The sequence below is a fragment of the Acartia tonsa genome, chromosome 9 (assembly GCF_053477335.1).
Source record: "Acartia tonsa isolate MP-2025a chromosome 9, ASM5347733v1, whole genome shotgun sequence".
NCBI classification, from domain to species: Eukaryota; Metazoa; Arthropoda; class Copepoda; order Calanoida; family Acartiidae; genus Acartia; species Acartia tonsa.
In genome coordinates this window covers 8213839-8239691 of record NC_137268.1, presented here as the reverse complement: position 1 = coordinate 8239691, position 25853 = coordinate 8213839, and the positions used below count along the sequence as shown (strand labels likewise).

Below are 25853 nucleotides of genomic sequence, written 5' to 3'. Positions count from 1 at the left end.
GGGGTTGGGTAAATTTTTATTGATTGATTCAATAAGTTGAGTGTTCAAACGTTTCAACCACTAATTTTAATCTACAAAAGGGGTAAAAGGACTACGAATCTATGTTGATCTAAAAACAGTTCAAAAGTAAAAAGAAATATTTTTAAAAACCGGCGCGAAGCCCCCAGAAAAAGTTGCATGATTGAGACTAACTTGTCTTGATGTAACTATCATGCACTACATTATTATACAATATAAAAAAAGTCCTTTGAACAAATTAAGGAAATCATTAGAGAGACTGCACTCGGCTGCATTTAATGATCATTAAAGGCAATAATATCTCTCTATAATTAAATAAAACTCTATATGATTTATAGTTTATTACTATAGTCCCCAAAGTTTTTAAAAATGTTTTCATTTTCGTTGGCTTAACAATATTGGGGACTTTAGTGAATTTTATGGTTGATTATTTAAGTTGAGTGCTCAAACGTTTCAACAACTAATTTTAATGTACATAAGGGGAAAATTGTTTATCATCATTGGAGTGGGGATGGACATCAATTTATCGGCCATTGTCTTATCCCTTTAGATCTCTGATATTTAATGCATGACCCATGGACTTTAACTTTCTAGTTTTAGTTATAAGCAGTTTGGGAAATTAATACCCACTAAACTTTGAGGCGTTGTATTGACGGAAATTTTTCATTAAATTCAAGCTTTTTATTTTAATCTTCGTGGAAAATTGTCTAAAATACAATGCTATACTTTACATGATTTTTCAGTATGACTGAGAACCGGTTCTGATCAAGCGGATATTAAGCCATACTGGAAAGAAGAACTTAATAAAACATATGTTATGTTGATGTAATAACAATAACAAAGTCTCACAGGGTATGAACAATAATATTACTTTTTATTTCAAGTATTAAATGCGTTTTTCCATAAGAAAAAATTAAATCTTTTCTAATGCTACATTTTCGGAAATTAAATGTTTAAATTATCATATTATTGCTTTGGAATATATGCTTCTTGTTTAATGGAACATTTTATGGAAATGAAATGTTTTTTAATTGTTATTCAACTGCTTGGAATTGCTTGGGATAACGTGATACTTGTTCTATATCAACGGTTATCTTTCCAAGTTACTATGATACAAAAATAAGGGATTTGGTGATAGGAAAATTCATTAGTTATTTATCGCAATGTATTATAGACAGATTTCCGCGGATATTAAAATGTAAAATAAAAAGATTAAAACCAGTTTAATAGCCCCCAAGGGCTAACAAAATGAAATTAATTCCATGATTTTATTTTACTATTCGTGGAAAATTGTCTGTAATGCTGTAAAGATATACATTATTTTTCAGTATGTCTAAAAACCGGTTCCAGTCCAACAGATATTAATCGGTTTCGAGGCTTCAATCGTAAAATATAATGTATACGCTATTTTTTGTTGCAAAGCCGAATTCGCTAAATGCCTGACTACTAGGTGCGTTGTCATTTTCAATTAATTTGAAGAATAGGTGCCCATTAAAACGATCACATAGTGAGCTGAGAAAAGGGGGGAAGAAGTGGGCGAGAGAAAATATTTGGAGGATTTTTTTAAGCCCCCCGTGAAATAAAAACTGTTCTGGATTTTAACCATTTTGCTTAAAATTGATTTAAACCAGAAATAAGTTTTGACTTTTTTACAGTTACGTGTTTTAATTCTATCATTAAGAAACGGTAAGGTGTCAAAAATTATAGGCGCTTTATATTTTATTTTTATAAACACATAAAGATAGAAAGATAGCAAAAATATATAGACAGGTGGATAGAAAATAAGATAGAAAGATAGATAACATCCTTCTCTCTCTTTTTCTGTGTGGATATTGCAAATGATTTTATTGTTGGTTATTTTAGCGGTTTTACGCTCGCTGCAAACAAGCCACCCCCACCCCTTCCTCCCCCTTAATTTCTTTTTTACCCCTTTCATCGCACATCTTTTAAGAAGGGTAGTCATCGTATTAGCACTATCTGGTGATTTTTAACAACAAAAAATTTTTTAGTATTATATCTTTTTTTGAAAATAAAATTAATATTATCTAATTTTTCGCGTTATTTATATCTTTCTATCAACCTATTACTCTTTTTTTTCACGCAAGCTTAAAATGATTTATAAAAGTAGAATGCCTTGACTAATAAAAAGGCAGAGACGACTACTTTGCTTTATGCGAATTTTCACTGAAAGGGTTGGTTGTCTGTCGGATGTTATCTGCTGTTTTATGTTTCCACCAACCAAAATATTGATTACGCTTGAACAAATTTCTTATTATACCACCAGAACATAAGAAAAGTGGCAGTGATAGAGGGATTGGACAATGGACATTAAAGTAATCAACAACCCTTTCTTTCACCCTTCTTTACTTACTAACAAAGGCAGAATTTCATACATAAGAATTGAGGGGACGGGAAGTATTTTTTTTACTGTTTGGAAAACTTTTTGTGAAATTTTTTTTTTACATATTTTAAAATAGCAATTAAATTTTAGGCAAAAAATGAACCTATATATTTTAGTAAACGTTTTAGTAAAAAATATAAAAAATTTGGTGTTAATGTATTTTCTATGAGTTTAAGCAGGTGCTACCTTCCTTACATTTTATGAACAAATAAATTATGTTCAATAAACTACATTAAGTCGATGATTTTCATATTTTTAATAGGTTTTTTTTAAAACTTCTTTTTAAGTAGATTAATATTAATGTTCTTAAACAATTAACATACTTAAAAAATGGCTAAAAATGTAAATCAAATAATCTTGAAATTCAACGACTGAATACGACTTCCACGCATTAATGTTTAAAGTCAATTTTTTTCTTCATTTTTCAGAAAAAAGTAGACTTAACTGCAAGTAGTTAATAATATGGGCAAAAATTTCTACAAAGTTTTGAGTATTTAAAAATTGTTGTGGGTATAAAAGTCAAGCCAGTAGCTTAGGGGCGCAATTTAACCATAATTTGTGAACAGTTTTTTAAACAGTGGAGTAAGGATGGTGGTTTTTAAACCCATCCCCCCTCCTCTTTTTCTCCTTTTATACTTTTAAGGATAAGTAAGCAAGTTTTAAAATATTTACTCAGCCACAATGTATAGCATCGTATTACAAACAATTTTCCACGAAAATTGAAATAAGAAAAAATAACATTAATATCAGCGTGTTAGCTCTAGGCTCACTAAACTGGTTTTAATCTTCTAATTTTTCATTTTGATATCCGTGGAAAGCTGTCTTAAATACGATGCGATAAATAACTATTCCTTTTTAGGGAAAGGAGGGCATTTTACCCAATTACTGATAAGTTTCTCCCTGCTTAAGACACTAAAATTCATATGCAGCAAAAGTAATGATAAAAAAGGGTCTTGTTGTAAAAATTGATAATTTTACTTTAAATATTATTAAGTTCAATACACTATGATGAATTAAATTTTTAAATTACACCAAAAGAATATGTTTTGGCGTCTACATGTGTGAGTGTGTGTGTGTGTATTTGTGTGTGTGCGTATTTGTGTGTATGTATATATGTGTGTGTGTGTGTGTGTGTGTGTGAGTGTGTGTGTGTATGTGGGTAAGTGTAGCTAACCTAAATAAAACCGATTTACCATAAATATTTTATTATATTAATTGATTTCGTATTAAAAGTTCCTCCTTGACAATTTAAAGAAAGTTAGAACTTGAATATTTATTATTATATGTTTATTTGATTATTAGTAATTGTTTATAAATGATTTACCTATATTATAATTAAGTTTAGACATTTTGATAACTTTTGTAATAGAAATATTTTCCAGTATGGATTCGAAAACGTTCAAATCTGCTGGATTAAAACCAGTTCTCAATCATAAAAAAAAACATGTGTAGCATCGTATTACAGACAATTTTTCATGAATTTTAAACAAAAATCCTAAAGTTAATACCAGTTTTTTTAGCCCCGAGGGGCTGATTGGATTTAATCATGCAATTTTTCATTTTGATATCTTCGGAAAGCTGTCTATACTACAATATTATCTTCATGTGCTATATCTCTGTATGTGGCTAACAAGCGTTAAAATCAACAATATATGCGAGGGGCATACAATTTGGAATCTGTCCATCTATTATACACTTTTTTACACATATATATATATATACACACACAACTACAACCATGTAAAAGGCATGTTAGCACCAAGAAATGGGTACTAAAAAGTTTGGAAAAAAAACCTAGTACTCAAAACATTAATAAAAACTTCTATTATAAAACATAATACTTTCAAAATGTTTTTCAATTGATGAAAACTAAAATTATTTATGCATAAGATATCTACGTTTAGTTTCAATGAAAAAAACAAGGATATTCTTATTCGTTGGATTAATAACTTTGGGGACTTTTATTGTATTTTCATTGGTTGGTTCATTAAGTTGACTGTTTAGACGTATCAACCACTAATAGTTATCTACAGAAGAGGTAATTTTGTGTATCTTCATTGGGGATGTACATCAATTTATCAGCCATTGTCTTATTCCTTTAGATTGTAACTCCATCCACTTTGCAACCTTATGGTAAACTCTTTTTTAGACTTTTTTAGGCCTGCAACATTTCTTGTAACCTTTGGCCCTAAATTCAAACTGCAAATGAACATTACCCCTATTTTTTTTCTCCTGGCCTAACTTGGTGTAAAAAATCATGAATTAACCTTATTTGGCCAGCATAATAAAAAATTTACAAAAAAAAATATTTTGTTATTAATAAAAATGCGGGTTTTTTATAACAAAAAATGTAGGAAATTTACTTGGTTGGACCTATTATTTGCCCAATACTGGTGCGGTGTGTAACCCTTTCCAAATAGCCACGCGACGAATGTTAAATATTCTTCCAAAATAATTCAAAAGAATTTCTGCGCATTTTTATCTATTTTAAAAATCATACATTTTTAAAAATCTATTATCAATTGCAAAGAATATATACCCTTGTTCGATACCATCCCCGTGGAAAATATTTGCCTTAGGCAAATTACAGAAAACTCGCTGTTATTCAATAAAAACTTGGAACCCTAACATTTTCAAAATTCTCAAGCTAGCCGACTTTAAAAACTAAATTATGTTTTTATGTGTTTCTGTAAACTTTTTAAAACACCCTACTGCAAATTTTTGCCATTCTTTTAAATCAAAAAATGCTATTTTGGTTTTTGCAGACAGGCTTAAGTGAGCAAAGATGCCTTTTTTCGTTGACTCATACTTAAAAAAGATCCGCTTTAAATTTTATATTTTAATTAATATAATTCTTAAGTATTCAAAAATTCCAAATGATAAATCAACTAATTTAAAGGAAAATTGTTTTTAATTAGGACTTGAAAATCTGTTTAGTAATAACTATAGCAACTGCACCCCTAGCGGCTAAGAGCTCTGTTTCCAAAGTGATATTAAGAAGGGGGTAGAAAAGTAGCCAAAAACCATCTCAAGGCTTAAATCCACAAATAGATTAGCCTAAGAACATCCAGGGTTCTGTGTGAAGCTTACCTAAAACAAAAAAAACTCCATCAGTTAAGTAGTTATTAAAATATTTAGCTTCATACAAAAATCCTTACTACTTCTGTTGTTGTTGTTGTTTTTATATAATTTATTTCGAGTTAAACATGAAACAAACTATGAATTTATGTATTTTTAAATGTTTATAATAGATAAATTACGAATTACGGAATATAAATCATGTACATTTGAAGTATGAGATATTATTTTTTTGTTTTAATAGAAACTCAAGAAAATCATTAAGAAACTATTCAATCTAGCCTTAAACATTTGGGTATCCATTTATCATTTGATATGAAAAATGCTGCCCAAATCACTTATGATGAATTATTGAATAATTTGAACAAAAAAGCAAAGTTTCTTCCCCTTAGAAATAGTTACAATATCTTCAAACGACGTAATCTTTGCATGTCTTTACTTAATTCAATGTGTTTCCATATTTTTCGTGTTTACTGTCCTAATATTGAACAAATAAAAAAACTATGGAATATCATTTCTAAATTCTTGTGGTCTAATAAATCTATGGATGGTATATCACATCGTTTCAAAGTCTCAGAAAAAAGAATTGAACTTGATTTTGTCAATGGAGGATTAAAATTTTTAAAACCAGAAAATCAAAGTTTATCTATTTTTATTCCCAGTTTACTTAACACTCTACATCATGCTTTTATTTATCCAAATTCAATTCTAGGAATTATTTTTCGTCACAAACATGTAGATTTAAATAACCTTTTAAGTAACTTTGGTTACTCTACTTTTCTTCAAAATAAGAACTCCATTAAATCGATATACCCTAACTGTAATGATAGATATTTTAATCAAATTATATCATTTTTAAAAGATTTGGAAACTAATAAAAACACTTGTTTAAAAATTTCATTAACCTCTACTTCTATGCTTAAACACAAATTATCATCAAATGAAATTTCCCTTCTTAAACAAAATAATATCATTACAGTTGCAAATATTTTTGACCACAGAATAATTGGAGATAGAATTATCATACTTCCTACTATACATACTAAAATAACAAATAACCCTGCATGTACTACTCTAGTTAATAAATTAAATGTTTTGAAATCTATTGCATCCCACTTTCCAGTAGTCACCAAAAAAGAGTTTATGAATTTAGGAAAACCCCTCATTAACCTAAACAATTTTAATCCACAAATATTTTCTCTACACTTCAAAATCATGTTAAGAAATAAATTCAAAAAACAACATCCTGCAATAAAAACTCGTTTGAGAGATGGTCTATTTTTTCCTGACACTGAGTCTTTTGAATTGAGTTTCAATAAATTATTCTCTCTTCCTCTACCCCTATATTTTAAAAGTTTCTTTTTTGAACAAATATGCCGCACTCTTGTATCAAAACGAAAACTAGGTCTTTTTGGTCATAGTGACTCTACCAAATGTAATCTATGTAATGTAGAAAGTAGTATAGAACATTCATTATTTTTTTGCCTTTACCCAAAATTCTTCATAAATGCACTTGCTTTATATTTAGACTATTATTTTAATAATGATACCCCTGAATTCATTTATCTCAAAGAAAATTTTTATCTTTTTAATGTTTGGTACCCTATATTTGCTAAAAATGAAATATTTTTTCAACTATCATTGCTAATTCTAATTGCCAAAGATCGCTCATTAAAAATTAGTAAAGATGAATGTTTATCAAGATGGACCATTCTAAACTGTTTCTCTCAATCATTGTTTGTTGTAAAATCCTTACTACTTCTAATAGGATAATTACATAGCATGAAAAAAAGTTTTTCTATAGTAGCCATATCCCTCCTTCCCTGCCATGAAGAACCTTGAAATCCAATTGCATTGATTTAATCTTACTTAATACTTAGTGTCTCGTAGCGAGTATCATAAAAAATTGACCAATTTAAGGCTATTTAAGGAGATTAATATTAAGCAAGTTGGAGGTAGGGAGAGAGAAAGAGAAAAGGAGAGAGAGGCATTTTGTAATGCAGTTATGAGATATGTGTGTTAGTGTGTCTTTTTTCCTTCATGGGTAAGGGATAAAAATCTTTATCAAACTTCCATTTAAAATTTCCTTTTTGGAAGCAAAATTTATACTAATTGATAATTCAGACTTATTATTTTTTACTCGTCGCCCATTCCTAATCCCTGGTGGCGATTACTTGAACTACTGATATACAACTTTAACTTTTTAACTGTCCAAAGCAATTGAAATAAGATGCTATAAAAAAATCGACGTGATCCGTGTCGCTTTAGTGTAAGGTAAAATAAAATGTAATAACACAAAATAATAATCAAAAAATAATGTCTTGTTAAAGCTAAAAAATAAAAGGTGGGCTCAAAAAAACTTGTCTGAAACATTTTTGGTTGGTGCGCCTCGTAATCTGATTTCATTGTGCATTTTTCAACTCATACACATTAATTTCTTTATCCTAATTAACCCCTTTCCCCTCCCCTTACCCCTGCAGAGTTCTTTAGGCTTTTTTAAATCACAATTAGAAGCATCTGAGAGTTTTTTTTTCAAAAATTTTGGAAAAGATTTGAAAAAATCCTCAAAATTTTTGATTTCCCCGATTTTTTTTCCATAAAATTTTTGAACAATTTAAAATGATGTTACAGCCTATTGAAACCAGCTGTAATTCATTACAGCGCTCAGGCTGAATGACTTGGACAAAATGATAAAATAAATCCTGAACAAAGAGAAAAGGCTTTTAATAGCTAGAAAATAGTCTTTAATGGTACAGAGCCGCAATATTTTTATTTCTTCAAACTCATGCTTTATACATTTATATATGTATGTGTTTCATAAATATATAGAGCTACTTTCTACAATAAAATTATAAACATTTTAAAGCATACTATGACAAGTGCATGTTTGAAAAATAAACAAACATTTAAACGACTTTTTATGTTGACTGTAAAACGGTCCAGATTGGCCACTAAATGTAATCCAAATAAAAAGACAAACATTTCAAAACAGGGCATGACATTTTTACATTTGTAGTATTTTTATGCATTTTATATGACAATACCTACTAAATCATACAAATTCTTAATAAAATGTTAATTATTTTAAAATGTCAAAAAATTGGCGACAGTCCAAAATAGAAATGTTAATTCAAAAGCAAGCAATGTAATGTAAGATTCTAAATGACCTATTTCTTTTACTTTTAAGTTAAAATCTTAATCTAAGGAATCTTCACTTTTAATTCAAGGTGAATTTAACATGTTTAACATACTTAAAAAGCTTTCCTTTACATAACATTTTCTTAAATGTTAAAAGCCACACATGAAAGAAAACAGGTTAAATGTTTTAAAAATACCCATGCTCTTATTTTTTCTGAACTCAAGCATATGAGACAATTTGGCGACAAAATTTTGCCTTCCACTTTTCTATCTCAATTCTCCTTTATTTATCAAGCATACTATCTTTTTTTCTCCTCACTCAAAATTTGGTTTCTTTAGAAAATTTTTCAATAACATTACAGTAAGAATAATGGCTTTAAAAAGAGTGATATTATACAGTAAAAATAGACTTTAATATGACTTTAGATCCAGTATTAGGCCTGTGCACTAGGCAGACAATTTACAGACATAATTTCTCATACTTTAATGAATTGTTGACACTGCAATGTGTAACTTAACTATGCAACAAAGTGCCACCAAAAAATGTCATATTTAAAACAGGGTTTCAACTTAAAAAGATTAAAAGGAAGAGAAAGGCAGTTTTATAATTGGTTTAAGTCAACAAAATGTTACTTTTTTTAGTTTAATTTTCTTTACTGACAGTTTTGTAAAGTGTGAAAAAAAAAACATTTTTTCAAGCAAAAAGCATAAAGTGTAAAAATTGACACTTTTTTAAACAAAAAAACAAATGAGGAAATAGTAAAAATTTGAACTTGAAAATGTGTGTTTTGGGTCAAAATTTAGCTAAAAAAAAGTATCTTCTTTTTCAACCTTTTTTGTGCCCTTTTGCTTTGTCCAAAATGAGCTCTAAAAATGGTAATTTTTAGAGCTCATCACCCCATACAAATTTGAACAAATATGGTTCTTGAATAAATACACATTGTATAAAATTATTTTTGATAATCAAATTATTAAAAAATAAAATGTAACAAAAAGAAAAATGTCCTTTAACTGTAAATCATTAAGGTATCTGACACAATAAAACTAACTTAATCTTATAGTAATTGCCAGGGATTAAGGAATAGGAATGAGGGGACATTGGGCTGTTTATTACACTAGTCCCCAAAGTTTTCTTATTCGTGGACTTCACAACTTTAGGGACTTTTATTGAATTTTGATTAGTTGGTTAATTAAGTTGAGTGTCAAAACGTTTCAATCACTAATTATAATCTACAGAATGGGTAATTGGGGATGTACATCAAATTATCTGCCATTGTCTTATCCCTTTAGATTCCTGGGTTCTTAATAGTTAGAGAGGAAAGAATGATTTATTCTCGATTTACATATCCATGTATTCTTTATTAATTTTATAGTAAACGTGTAGGGGGGGGGGGGGATGTAATAGGGGAAGATGGCTTGTATCTGAACCATATTGATAAAGAATAGAAGGATGGGAAGGGTGGGGGGGGGGGGGTGGTCAAAATGTCAGATGTTCAAAAATAAAAGTTGTAGTAGTAGTATCATATATAAACTACCCATCAAAATTTCACTAAGCCACCCTTGGTAAGAACACAAACAAATTTTAAATTTTACCCTTTTTAATAAATATTAAGTTTTTAGCTTTTTATTTTATATAAAATGTTTTATTAATATTTGCAGCATGCATAACTACTATATCAGATTTCAATACTTTTCAAGCTTTAATACCTTACTCTAACCAGTTACTCTTAAAAATAGCTTATAAAATACAACATTTTAATAATTTTGAGTGCCCCCAACGTGTGCTAAAAAAGCAAACAATATGTAAAAATGGTTAATTTAAAAGCAGTGAAATAATATCCAATTCGGAAGTGTTAAAACATTTTAAGGCAGGGTAAAAAATAATATTAAAAGCATTAATATGTAAAATATTAAAACAACTGTATTTTAAAATCTATGTAATTTACATTAAAGAAACCTTTGAAAATTAACTAACACTTAAGTATTAATAGTTGATTTACAAATGTTCAAGTACATTTATCAAAAATGTATAATGTTTTTTGTAAGATGTTTTTTGGAAGCTCTAACGGAGCAGGAAGGGAGGGGACATTAGACTGTTATTGCACAAGTCCCCAACGTTTTATGACAACGTTTATATTCGTTGGCTCAACAACTTTGGTGATAATTACTAAATTTGTATTGGTTGGTTTAGTGTCCAAACGTTTCAACCACTAATTGTTATCTAGAAAATGGGTAATTGTGTGTATCACCACAGGGGATGTTGATCAATTTATCGGTAATTGTCTTATCCCTTTAGATCCCTGTAAAACGGAGTGTGAACCAGGAGGTGCAAAAGCAAAAAATGTACTCGAGAGGGGATCAAGGGCAAAAAATGAGGCTTACACTCACACACACTTTTAAAACATGATGAATTTGGGGCCAAGTTTTTTTTTTAAAGGGATGCCTTCTTAGTTGGCAGGCGAATTCAGGAATCAAAAGGTTTTGAATAATTTCTATTACAAACTCAAATCAGAGATCTAAAGAGATAAGACAATGTAATCCCCATTGATGACACACAAAATTACCGCTTCTGTTGATTATTATAAGTAATTGAAACGTTTGGACACTTTTCTTAATGAACCAACCAATCAAAAAAAAATTCTCAAATCCCTTTAATTCTTGGGCGAACCATATAACACACATTTATACAATACAGATACAGTTTTTATGACCTAAAAGTACAGTACATACATCTTAAGACAAATTCTAACTTTTATTTAATTTTTTATATTTTTAAACTGAAATATAGTCTGTAGTGTAAGTTATCAAGTAATAATAATAATAATAATGGCCACTGTTTACTTAAATTTACCAGCTGGACAACGCAACATCTGCCATTCTCACCCCATACCCTGCTTGGACATTCCCCCTATGGACATTTTCCCCTTAGTGCCTACTATAGGCTTAATAAATCCCCCCTCCCCTTCAATAATATTTCTTAACCCTTTGAAACAGGAAGAGGAAAGGTTTTCCCTTTCTAACAACCCCTCCCCCATTAAACCCCCTCTCTCTGTTAAACAAAACCTTATTTCCTTAAATTTCTGACCCCTATATAAATTTTAGCAAAATTTAAGTTCAATTAGTTAAATGGTGAGATATACATGGATTTTTTTTATATTTTAACATTAATTTAAAAGCTAGATAAAGATATATTATAGGGGGTGAAAATATATCGATAATTTAGTTAAATTAAAAGGTTAATCTAAAAGGGTTTTCTAAATTGACTGACCATTAGAAAAAATTAGAATTTCTTTAGGGGCAATAACATAGCTATTAAAGATAAAATAAAAACATTTAAAAGTTAACCTTTTTTGTTGCTTTCAAATCAGATAAAACTATAGATCTTCTTTTATTGAAAAAGCAGATAGAGGACTGAAAAACAGAAATAAAAAGAGATGTTTTTATTATATAAACATCATAAAAAGATAAAAATTTAATAAACTTAAATGAAAATCAATTACATAAAGCGATATTGAACTAACAAAATGTTTTAACAACAGTAAAGTATTATACAGTTAAAGAGTGGCTGTGCTAATAAAAATAGCAAGGTTTTAATGTAGTCTAAGTATAATTGCATATTTCCCTTCGACTATTATGCAAACCATATTATTTTTTACAAGAATTAAAGGGATACATTTTTAGAAATTAAACTTTTATTAATTATGTTTTAAGCTTTCTAAGTATATTTGTTATTTGAAAAAATGATTAGAAATAAAAAAAAATTTTAGGAAAAAATCCGCAAATTTTGTTATGTAAAATCCGCGAGATTTCTGCACACAAATGGCAGACAACACCAGCAGAATAACCCTTTCCCCCCATCTCTCTATCTCTCTCTCCCTCTCTCTAGCTCGTGCTATAAACTACTTTTTCAAATAATATTTGTCAAAAAGTTTAGGTACTTTGGTCAAATTAGAGGGCTTCCAAGCAAAATGTTTTGAAGGGAGAAAAAGACGGGGGAAGGGGGGTTAAAATATCCCTTTTAAATGTATTTTTACATGTATATTTTTGAAAGGCATTGCACAAATCGGTCATTGTTACTATTGAAGTATATTTTTTACTTGGGGCTAATGGCAGCAAAGTGCATAATTAGAACCCGGCATAAATTCAAATTACTACTGTCGCCTAACTTTGCTTTTAAAATAGAAAATAAAATAACTCAAAAATTTGTCAAAAAATTAAGGTTATAACTTTTTACATAAAAATGCAATTTATGTGAAAAGACATTTGTGCCTAATTGATTCTGAAGTATCAATGATTAAAATTTTCTGCAACTCGATGAAAAAAAAGGTGGCAGGACGGGAGAAAAACGGTCGGAGCACGCGATTTAAATCGCTGTAGCGTAAAAATAATATCAACATTATAGTTTGTCATCACATAGAGGTTTTTAGATCATGGAGTTTTAATTTTAATTTTTAATATTTTATAAAAATTGAAAAAGATTATATAAAATCTAAGGACAATTCTAAAATTTTTAATGTAAAATTTTATTTAAAAAAAGGCATAATACTTTATTTTCAAATAAACCTTCTTGAATTTTTATCATTGAAACAGAATGAAAGATAATCAGATTTTCTAGTAGGAGAAAAAATCTTCCAAATATATTCAGAAATCAAAAATTATTTTTTTTTCAGATAAAAAAGATCTAAATTGTTATTGAGAGATAGGTTATATTTCTAAATTATTTTCTTTTAATTTCCAAACTTATTATAATAATATTATGATAAATAAAGGTTTTTATTTATTTTCATTTGCCTTTTGGAATCCCACCGACTTTTCCGTTGTATTAAGGAGGGGGGGGGGGGGGGGGTAAGGTAGTTTGGATAGTTTATTAGTTATAATGATTAAACCTAAATCAATATATTGATTTTTATTTCTCTATTTATATTATAATAAATATATATATATTATGTATATACAGGTATTTATATAAATAATTTAAACATTTTTATTATAATTTAATAAATGGTCATTTATTGCTATATGCTTTAAGATATAAGTAATTTTTCATGTAAATATTTAATATGACTTTCTAGCTATTATAAAAAGAAAGCTTTAAAAGGTTAATTATCAAGTAGTTGGTTGTCTATGGTTGTTGTTATGAGAACCTTAAACCGGACATTAGATAAATGTTTATAGAATTATTTCATGTATGTTTAGGATTAACCCCCCCCCCCCCCTTCTAATTTATCCAATAATACTAGGGTTAAGTATAGAGGGGGGTAAGGCTATTGTTATGAATTTAACTCTTAATTTAGATCTCTGAATAGAATATAACCCCCCTCCCATGGTCCCTTATCCTGCGATGTTTATCTAATTTTGGTTATCATATCTATAACCAGTTAGATTATAATTCACATATAATATCCAATCACTCTTATCTAGTTATGGTTATCAAAAGAATTTGGGATAAGCCCCCCTCATAATGGGTGGAGTTAAAAATGAGGAATTTTTGGTGCATCAAGGGGAGGGGGAGTGTTAAATTATCACATTAATGTTACTTCTTTTTAGGAGGCGGGGTTTTAGAAATATAGGCGGAGCAATGAAAATCCATATTTCCTCATTTTTTAAGTAAAAAACTAAATATTTATTTGGTTAAAATATGTCACAATAGAAATGGCAAAAATGCCGCTTTTGTTTGCTTTTAAATGTGTATTATGTTTGGGAAATATTTAGGGATCTAAAGAGATAAGACAATGGCCGATAAATTGATGCACATCCCCAATGATGGAACACAAAATTACCCGCTCTTTAGATTAAAATTAGTTGCTTGAACACTCAACTTTACGAACCAACCCAAAAAAAAGTCCACAAAGTTGTTAAGTGAACAAATAAGAAAATGTTATTATACAACTTTTAGGACTAGTTTAAAAAAAACAGCCCCTAACGATCTCCCTAGGATACATTTGTCCTAGTACATTTTATCATTCCCATTTTCCCCTCTAGCTGAAACTTTTACATGTTTAAAAAAGTTTATAATACAGGCAAAAGTCATAGCATGACAAAAAAGATAATAAAAACTAATTTGACAAAAATAAAAAAGTCTCGGCCCAGCAGTATAACAAAATATGATTATTACTTTCAATGAAGGAAAAACTAATCTTTATTTACCTATTTATTACGAATTAACTGTTTATTTAATATGTACATGTGTTTTTTGTGTGTATTATATCATCAAACGGCATTATTTTATTGATTTTTTACACATTATTTGATGGCTGTTTGAAAGCTAATTAAATAAAGAAACACTTTTCAACAATAATCTAAAGGGATAAGACAATGGCCGATAAATTAATATACATCCCCAATAATGATACACTAAATTACCTCTTCTGTATACTACAATTGGTGATTGAAACGTTTGGACACTCAACTTTATAAACCAACCAAACAAAATTCAAAACAAGTTATCAAAGTTGTTAAGCCAACAAATAAAAAAAACGTTATTATAAAACTTTAGGGACTAGTGTAATATCTAGTCCAATGTTCCCTCCCTGCTGTAACTTATTTTATGAATGAAAATAAAATAAAACTGTACATTCTTACATTCATTTAATTGATTCAAGTTTTAAAAATATAATTTAACAATAACAAACCCCCCCCCCCAAAAAAAAAATATGTTTTTAATCATATTAAGCCAGCAGTGACGTAATAACTTTATGAATAATGAATTTAATTTTACTAAAAGCAATTACTAAATTACTTTCTGGACACCTTTTTGAAAAGTGTCAACAAAAGCAGGGATCAGACAATGGCCGATAAAATCAATGTACATCCCCAATGATGATACACAAAATTATCCCTTTTGTAGAATACAATTAGTGATTAGACACTCAACTTAATTAACCAACCAATCAAAATTGGATAAAAGTCCCTAAGGTTGTTAATCTTAAGAATAAGAAAACGTTATTATAATACTTTGGGGACTAGTGTAATTACGACCCAACGTCTCCTCCCTCCCTGCAACAGAAGTAAAGTGTCAACACTGGCTGCTCAGTTTACCCCAATGACGTAAAATTTTTGATCAATGATATTAGCATGAATAAACATAAATATATATGGAGGGAAAATGATCAATTCTTGGATTCAATAAAGTGTACATTGCAAGTATTAAACAAGGATGACAACATCTATTAAAAGCAAAGCTTTGAAACGGTAGGATAAACGAACATTACTTGCCACTTAAATTAAAATTAGTATATGAAAGTCTAAACAAAATTGTAAGTAAATTTATTGCGAAACTGTTTAAATACAGGATACTGTTAAAGGACATACTTACAGTTTTTTATAGAGATGCTTTGCTTACAACATTGTAACAGTTGGGGGACAGAAAAACATACAAAAAATTTGTTCCCTATATTATAGACCAAAAAAGAAATAAATAGCCAGTGCAAAGCAAAGAAATAAGTTTAGAAATATGAAAAAATGTCATGCACTACAAATATTTCATTTATTCATGTAATAACAAGAAATACACAATAGTTATTTATCGCATCGAATTATAGACAGCTTTCCGCTGATATTAAAATCATAAATTCTAAGATTAAAAGCAGTTTTTCTAGCCCCGATGGGCAGAAGGCCAGTGCTAACAAAACTGATACTAATTTTATGATTTTTATATTAATATTAATTGTAAATTGTCTGTAAATCAATGCTATACATGATTTTTTAGTATGACTTGGAGCCGGTTCTAATCCAGCGGATATTAATCGGTTTCGAGGCCATACTGGAAAATAAAATCTACCTTTTACCCTATTTACCATGACGTGGTTATGACTATTGTGTGTTGGTAAAATTATGAATTTAATTTAATATGCAAAGGGAATTTATATTCATTTTTATCATTTTTTCACAGAATTAAAAGGAATTGATTTTTTTTTTAAATTATTTGTAAGCAGTTTTTAAAAAGTTTAGAAGTTTTAAAAGCAGAGTATCTCTATGTAGGTAAGATTCAAATGAAATAATATTTTTTTTTGCAAAATGTCCATTTCATTAAATTCTTGAAAAAATCATTCATTTTGATTGTATGTGTATATAAAGGTGTCCATTAGTCTCTCCCGCTCAGCACTGGGCAGCAACAACAATTAATCATCAAGTTGAAACCAAAATGCACCAAATAAATGAAAATTTGTCTGTAAAAATTTTCAATTCAACGCTAGACATGGACATTATAAGTAAATATTTATGCTTCGATTGTTTGTTAATGTGTCGTTAGAAGTACGGCCCATAATGGTTATTTAAAGTATCGTATTATAGACAGCTTTCCGCAGATATCAAAGTGAAAAATTTTAAGATTAAACCCAGTTTTGTTAGACCCTAGGGGCAGAAGGCTAAGTCTAAGAAAACTTGTGTTAATCTAATGATTTTTACTTTAATATTCATGGGAAATTGTCTGTAATACGATGGTATACATGATTTTTAACTATGGCTGAGAACCGGCTTTAATCCAGCGGATATCAATCGGTTTCGAGGCCATACTGGAATATGATTTCTTACAGTAAATATTCAATCAATGCGTCTTAATGATTTTGGCATGACAATAACCATTTTCTTATTGCATTATTGGGAGGGGAAAAAACCATAATGGACGATTTTTCAACCTAATTTTTTATGACTCTTCATCATCTTGCATTTTGGCGGATTTGTATATGTCTCATTATGTAAGTTAACCCTTCCTCAATTTTTCTGTGGCATACTGCAATTTTTTTTCAAGAAAAAAAGGCAAAAGACATTTCGTGCCACGGCCTGGCATTTCTAATTTTCAGGCCCATGCCACTTTTTAAAACCTTAACTATGGAAGGATCATACATACCAGGAAGGGAGGGGACATTGGGCTGTTTATTACACCTGTCCCCAAAGTTTTCTTATTTGATGGCCTAACAACATTGGCGACTTTAATTGAATTTTCATGAGTGTCCAAACGTTTCAAAAACTAATTGTAATCTACTGAAGAGGTAATTTTGCTTAACATTATTATGAATGTACATCAATTTATCGTTCATTGTCTTATCCCTTTAGATCCCTTATGATACATACTTATTTGTACATATATGTATATGCCATGGTTTATCCACTATAAGATTATAAAAATACACTACTTTTATGTTGAAATTAGTTCAAGATACTCTAGTAAGAATATGGCAATTAAACTGTTTTTGATTTCCATAATAGCATTTTATTCCAATAATGATTATCTTCTACTGATAACTGGAGGTAAGTTATTTTCTTAAGGTTTATTATTTTGTAACATGTAGTAATGTCTCCAACACAAACCAAGAGAACCCATATATCAAACATTTTTTGCCCTCTTGACGAAAAAAAACCTTTTTGGATATAATTTTATTTGGCATTTCAGGCCTTCTCTATTTGTCGTGTATTATGAACGTGGGTAGGTGTATCAATTTTTTTTCAAAATGAGGTCCCATATTTTATAGAATCAAATGTGACATTCAAAGATTTTTTTTCTGGTAGAAAAAAATGTACAAAATTGTTATGAAATGATTGAACGCAGCACGTTTGTTTTATTTTATTTTTATCCTTTTACCACAGAACATGTCTTTCTTTTTTTTCAGTGATAGGTATATGGCATGTGAAAAATATATTTTGCCTCAAACTTATTGGTTAGTTAAAAAAGGCATGATGGGTCTGTGGACAAGTGCGTAGCACAAGTTTGGTCCCTGCCTTGGACAAGATGGCGAAGCCGCCCAAGTTCCTGAGGCCTGCTACATTCTGATACCTGATACCTGATAAAAAAGGCATAATATGCAATTTTTCATCTCCCGAAGGTGAAATAGTGTTATTTATTAGGAACTTTTAAAGCCTAATAATTTTCATTCAAGAGCTCTATCCCCACCTCGCTGAGTATATACATTTATAAAAGTCAGTTTTGACATTTAGAAAAACTCCATATTTTCAAATGTTAATAGGAAATTTCTGGCTTAAATGTTAAGGATATTCCAATTAACAGAGAAAAAGAGAGGGATCACATACACAATTAAGGCCTTTTTTTCCAGTATGGCTTCGCGAAACCGATTAATATCCGCTGGATTACAACCGGAAAAATCATGTATAGTACCGTATTATAAACAGCTTTCCATGGATAGTAAAAATTTTACATTTTTCTTCATTAAAATGTCAAATTTCAAGCAAAATTTCCATTAATTTCTCTTTTTCTTATTTCTCACAGCCAACTTGCTATTTTAATTTTTGCAATTTTGTTGCAATTATGTAAAATGCCACTTGTTTAGTGTTTACATTTGAGAAAAAAAGAAAACATTTGTATATATGTTATCAAAAGGATAATAGACAAAAAAAATCGCCACAAAAAGGGTAAATTAGTTTTAGAAAGGAATTCCTAAAGTTTTTTTAAGCTTTAAAAATAAAAATCAATTATTATTTGCTTACAAGTGACCTATCCCCCCCCCCCCCTCCCTACCTATTAAATCAAACTACTTAGCATATGAATGCGTTAATGATAGGATCGTGAGTTCTTTCAACAGGGCTCGGCAGCCGCGCAAAAGCCGCCAATTAAAACCCTTTTCGAAGCTCTGAAAATATTAATCAACTGATGGACTGTCTTACATGTTAAGACATCTAGCTGATATTTAAAGTTATAAAACGTCGATTTATTTGTGACTAAAGCGCGGCTGTCGAACCATGTATTTTTTCAAAACAAATATTCATGGAATCTTTACTTTAAATCTTTGAAAATAAGAACATTTACAAATAATAATTCAAAGATTTTTTCTGAAAAATATTGACAGATTTTTTATGGAAAATTTGAAGATTCTTTAGCAAATTATTTTTAAGACATCTTTCATTAACTTCCTATTTTCCTAACCTTAGAATAAACAATCAATGTGATATCGCTACTCAAAATGGAATTTTTGGCAATCATCACCAAAATTTGATATTTCTAGATTAATAAATATCAAAATCAGCTTTTTTTCAATCTTAAAAATATTTTATGATTTTTTTTTACATTTTTAGGGAGATTGCAAGACAAAATAAAACTTGTAAGAATAAAAAAGTCCATTGTCTTTTCCCTAACTCCTTGTTTATTGGCGAATGAATACCGGGTCTGTAATTATGAACATGTGTGTAGGTGATGCTATTTATAAGTAAAGAAAACACACACACTCACACTCACTCACATACGCCGCCTTTTTATCAATTTAGAATAACATAAGTCATGACATAATAGATACAATATGTTAGCAAAATTAGCATTGAAAGGGTTCCTTTTTTTAAAGCATAATACATGACTATAGGATTAGACTATTACCAATTGAATACAGTATAAGATTTTTAGGGATAAGACAATAGCCAATAAATTGATGTACATCCCCAATGATGATACACAAAATTACCCCTTCTGTAGATTACAATTAGTGGTTTAAACTTTTGGACACTCAACTTAATGAACAAAAGTCCCCAAAGATGTTTAGCCAACAAATAAACTTTGGGGACTAGTGTAATAAACATCCCATTGTCCCCTCCCTCCCTGATATGTAAAGTATAGTATAGGGCTTGAAAATAAATGAAATAATTTCGCCTAAATCTTGACATCTTAGAATGCCACATTGGAATTTGGACTATGTGTTGTTTACCCTTATACACATATCAATCTATCTATTCAACTATCCATCTATCTATCTAATAAGCCTTATTTTTTCTTTCCCTCCCGCCTTACTATATTACTTCGTTTCTACGCTTATCTTTGACCCTTTTTCTTTAAAATGCTTAGTTACAAATTTGTGAACATGCCTATCTAGAATAGGTATACCTAATAAGAAGTTAACTAATTGAGATTGCAAAAAAAATTTGGGGGGGGGGGTGGGTGTAAGGGAATTTAGAAAAAGAAAGAAAGAGTAATAGATGAATATCTTAACACCAAATGTCAAAATTTACGGGGAGGGCTGTTTACCTGTAGGGGGGGGGGGGGGGTATAATATAGCACGTGTATAAGAAAGTTATTAACATGGGGGAAGGGGGGAGGTTAAAATCTTATTTTTTATGGGGGGGGGGGGGGAGGTGCTTAAGAGGTATACTACTATAGGATCGTCGTGTGTTAAACATTTGCAAGTAAACTGTCCATAAATTAAATATTCTAATACTAACAAAAAAACTTATTTTTCCCTAAATTGGGACATACCCTTAAAAAACCCTTAGCTGCATGGTAATTTTACTAAAACGGAATAAAATCAAAAAATATAAATATTTTTATAGAATTTTAGGCATTAAAAACAACTTTTAAAGTGTATTACTAAATAATAATTTGTTATTTTTTATAACAACTTGAAATATTTTTTTTTATTCTTTTTAGTAAATTGTCCTAACAGCTCTATATGTAAATAAATATTCGTGTGCGTTTAGCTTTTGTATGTCTATTACTTTATTATGAAAATTCATATACAAATTTCAACCCCTTCAGCCTACAAAATACGTTTTCATTTAGGGATCTAAAGAGATAAGACAATGGCCGATAAATTTATGTACATCCCCAATGATAATAAGTAGAACACTCAAATTAATAAACCAACCAAACAAAATTAAATAAAAGTTCCCATAGTTGTTAAGTTAACGAATAAGAAAAACGGTGTAATATACAGCCCAATGTCCCCCCCCCCCTCCCTTATTATAAAAAAATAACACATATATTTTTCTTAATAAGTCCTATCTCTAAAAAAAGATTTGCAATTAAAATTGCATCTTAAAGTTACATTTTATGTCTTGATACATAAGACTTGAAATGCAGAAAAAAACGCGCAAACCGAAATCAATACCCCATGTTAAAAAGATTTATTTTAATTCCCAAAACAATGCTTAAAATTTTGTGTTTGTGTTTGTGTTTAAAATTTAAAATATACAAAATTTGGGTGTCTTAAGCTTCATATGGATGCTTTTATCAGTTGAACAGGCTTTTTAAAAGATGGGCGGATGCTTTTTTTCATCTTTTACAGCTAAGCCTATGAACGTCGTGCTAATATGATAGATAGATAAATCTTATTTTATTTTTTATTTACTTCTTTTTTTATTAAATATCTTTTCAGTTAATATTAGTTTCTTGATTTTGATAAGACTATATACGAGTTTCTTATTTGATCAAAATGAAGATCTATTAAAGAATAGTTTATCTATACTATTGGCCTGACTTTTATAGGCCAAACTGGTTCAAGCTGAATAAACTAGTATCTGTATATTTGGTATAAACACATCTTTAATACAAAAGGGTTTAACAGTTAAAACGTCACAACAAATGACAAATTTTTAACATCCCCCCCCCCAAAAAAAAAAAAAAAATAACAAAATTCTTTTTTGACATAAAAAAATGCTAAAGACCGTTTAAAATCAGTATTTTTTTGAAGATGACACAAATTTTATTATGATTATTAGTGACATTTTTTTAAATATTTCATCAAGCTAATTATTGCTTTGGTAAATTATATCCCAGTTGACCCCTCACAAAACTATCCTTTTTATTGGCAAAATATTGGTCTAGTGTGATTTTAGAAAGGCAGCCAAATGTAGAAGAATTGGTTTAAAAGAAATGTACACAAAAATCACTAAAGGCCTGAACATTCCAGCAATTTTTAAGGATATCTACAAATATTTTAAAAGTTAATTTATGTTTTGTAAAGCATATTTTAGATTCTTAAATTTAGGTTTTATTTTAAAAAATGCAAATGGTTTTATCCTTTAATATCTCCTGAATAGTTTACAGTTTTTGGTGAAAGGTTGCACCACCCACCTAGAATTTTGAGCACTTTATTTTACAGCCCCCAAAGCTCAGGCCATCAATGTTGTTGTTACACACCCCCTACATCCCCCGCCACAAAACTCACCACCCCCCATGATTCTTTCTTTCACCCCTTAGGATAATGTCATCTTCTTTTTAGAAAAAAAATTAAGGCAGGAGGACTTTTTGAAAAGATTTATTTTATGTTAAATTTTAATAAATACTAGTTTCGACGCCTCTAACCTCTATGTTAGGGCAGGGGAGGTTATATTGATGGTCTAAAACCACCCTTAAGGCATCTAAAAAGCTCCAATCAGCAATTTCAGAAGTCTTTAGATTCAGAAAAAACCTTACTACTTTATAATATAAGAGTATGCTTAAAACAACAGGAAGGATTTTTCATGCCTTTTACACGAATTAATTTTATATTTTGAGCTAGAAAAAAAGATTTAGAACGAAGTTTTTTTGGGGAACGTGCTTTTACTCGAGTTATGGTTATTAGCTAAATTTTTCTACTGATTATAAAATAGGTGAACTATAATAGCTTAAAATTGTATTTTATCACTCCTTTTTAAACACACATAAACCCACCCCCCTTAAAAAAAGATTTAACGTTCAAAATATCCAGAACACTTTTGAAACGCGATAAGAAATTTTATTTTTAAGACAATTGTATGTTACTCAAAAGGCAAATAAAATAAAAGTTACTCATTTAGAACAAACTTTTTAGGTCATATAAAACAAATATCAAAATACTTAGAACATGATGTAATTCTATACAGGATGGGGGGGGGGACATTAGGCTGTTTATTACACTAGTCCCTAAAGTTTAATGTTTCCTTATTTGTTAGCTAAACTTTTATAGAATTTTTATTGATTGTTTTATTGAGTTGGGTGTCTAAATATTTTAACCACTAATTCCACAAAAGGGGTAATTTTGTTTATCGGTCATTGTCTTATCCCTTTAGATCCCTGAATGCCATAGCATAAAAAAGATACAAAACATATCGAGAGAAACAAATTGCAAATCAGTATGAAAAAATGACTCTGTAATCCAATGAAACTGCATAACGCAGCAATAAGAATTTTCCTATAATCTATCTATCTATCTCTTATTGCATGACATATCACAATTCCTTAGAAAGGTTATGGGAAAAGCCCCCCCCCCAACCCCCCTCATAACATTTTATTTCCCTTCTTCCCATTTTTTTTACATTTTTGCTTCCAGTTTACATATCTTGTTTGACAATTTGAGCATTTTTTTTCTTTTGCTTTTTATATTAAAGCAATCATTTCTATAGTAAAAAAGCATTAAATACTTGCAAAATAGGTTTATCTAACCCCAAAATATGTATACCTATTTGCCATTTTGTGATTCTACCTTTTGAACTAAATTAATAAAAACAAACTAGGATCTAAAGTGATAAGACAATGGCCGATAAAATAATGTACTTCCCCAATGATAACATACAAAATTACCCCTACTGTAGATTACGATTAATGTTTGAAACATTTGGACACTTAACTTCAAGGAACAACAAATAAAAATTCAATAAAAGTCCCCAAAGTTGTTAAGACAACAAATAAGAAAACATATGTAAAACTTTGGGGACTAGTGTAATAACCAACCCAATGTCCCCTCCCTCCCTGTAAAGCAAAGCTTGTTAGCTTTAAATATATTTTTGTGATTTACATGAATTTAAAAGTAAAAAGAAATGCTATTTATTGATAGGAACAAATTTCCAGACAGTTTTATTTTCAAACGTCATGACTGGTTGAAAATTTGAGAATCGCAAGAAAAAAAACTGTCTTTTCGCTTTTGGGGGCGATTCTATAGTTGTTATTAAGATTAAACAGTGTAGGGGCTAATCTACATTAGAGACCTTTCTTTCTTTTCCATGCTAGATCAAATCCTAAATTTCCCCGTTGAGTCCAAATCTGACAAAATATTAATAAAATTGGCCAGATGCCAATTATTTTTTTCAATTTGTGTACTTATGCTAAAGTTTATTAAGTGTATCTAATTTGTGTTTAAGATTTATATTTAAAAATAAATAAAATAAAAAACTTACCAAGTTTCCTCTGTTCTTCCATAGTTAGCGCGAAGCTCCCATAGTTTATTAATAAGTTTTTATTCAAAGTAGATTCACTAAAAATTTCACAATTAATATCATAATGACCGCGGTCATTGCCTGTTAACCGCTGGACAGATCTGCAGGTTGTTAGGCTGTCAGATGACCGATTGGCAGGATGTAGAATATCCATGTTTAGTTTAAATAACATTAACTTCCTTTTTATTATTATAGAATTATGTTGAATTTCAACATTTTGTAGTCATTTAAACACATTTTATATATAACTTATTTCTGTTTTTTTTTATAACACTTTTATATATCATAACTTAAAAGTTAATTTCTTCACTTAATGTTTTTTTTATTATTTCTATTATTTATAATCCAAGATGTTTAATGTTGGAGTATTTGCTCTGGACTAACTGGTATTAATACTGTGTCCGTTCCTTGGTTTAGCTTATATCTTACTAACAGATCAGGGACGCCGGATATTAGGGTAACGGCTGCCGCTACTTTGGACACTGTGTTATGAATTTGGACACGACGACTTTTGTCGCGTCGCGACATCGCTATTTTTAGGGTAAATGGAAAAATATAGAAAAAAGTTGGAATGGAAAAAGGATCATTTTAATAGATTTTTGTATTGTAAAAATGTATTGTGATTTTAAAAGATATTAGAAATTGTTAAAAAAAAACAGAAAGATTTAGCTCTTTAAAAACAATTAATTTTTATTTCTAATTGAACACAACTAATTTGCTTACACCTTGTATATATTTTATGTTAAAATAGTAGTGTTTTATAACTTTAAATTTGTTTAAATATAACATTTTCAAAAAGAAGTGTTGAATAACTGTTTTGGCATCCCTTACACAGACACAAACCTACGAACAATCAGTGGATACCGGTGTTCTACAAACCCCCACTTCCCCAACTCCTCCCTCACCATACCCTTTTGTTATCAATCCCTTTCTGATAAGACACTCCCCCTGTTAAAATACCCCAACCCCTCCCTTATCGCCCCCACACAACCCCTGAGTAAAGTATATAGCACACCTTTGCATTGCCCCCCTCCCTTTCATTATTTTGTACCGGTGTGCCTTATCCCTCTACATTCTGTGTGCCACGGTTGCACATTGTATGCTAGATAAATGGATATAGAATATTTCGTAGATATATTGACGAACCTAGTAATAGTGTCTAACTCTTTATCTTTGTGACGTAACAAAAATCGAAGGCTGAGGGGGGAGGTGGGAAAGGAAACCCCTAAAAAAAGATGGATTTTTGTTACGTCACAAAGATAAAAAGTTAGACACTATTACTAGGTTCTATATTGACAGGGGAAAAATTGTCGTCATTTAGGTTACTAACATG

The 25853-nt window shown here is 29.7% G+C and overlaps 1 protein-coding gene across 1 annotated transcript in view; it reads right to left on the bottom strand.

Moving 5' to 3' along the window:
- The window catches only part of LOC145328141 (uncharacterized), a 72719-nt gene extending 47718 nt beyond the window's left edge, over positions 1–25001 (bottom strand). The window contains exon 1 of the mRNA XM_080171719.1: positions 24482–25001. Coding sequence (XP_080027845.1) covers positions 24482–24692 — 211 coding nt within the window. The 5' untranslated portion in view covers positions 24693–25001. The remainder of the gene's footprint in view (positions 1–24481) is intronic.
- Between the last annotated feature and the right edge of the window lie 852 nt (positions 25002–25853).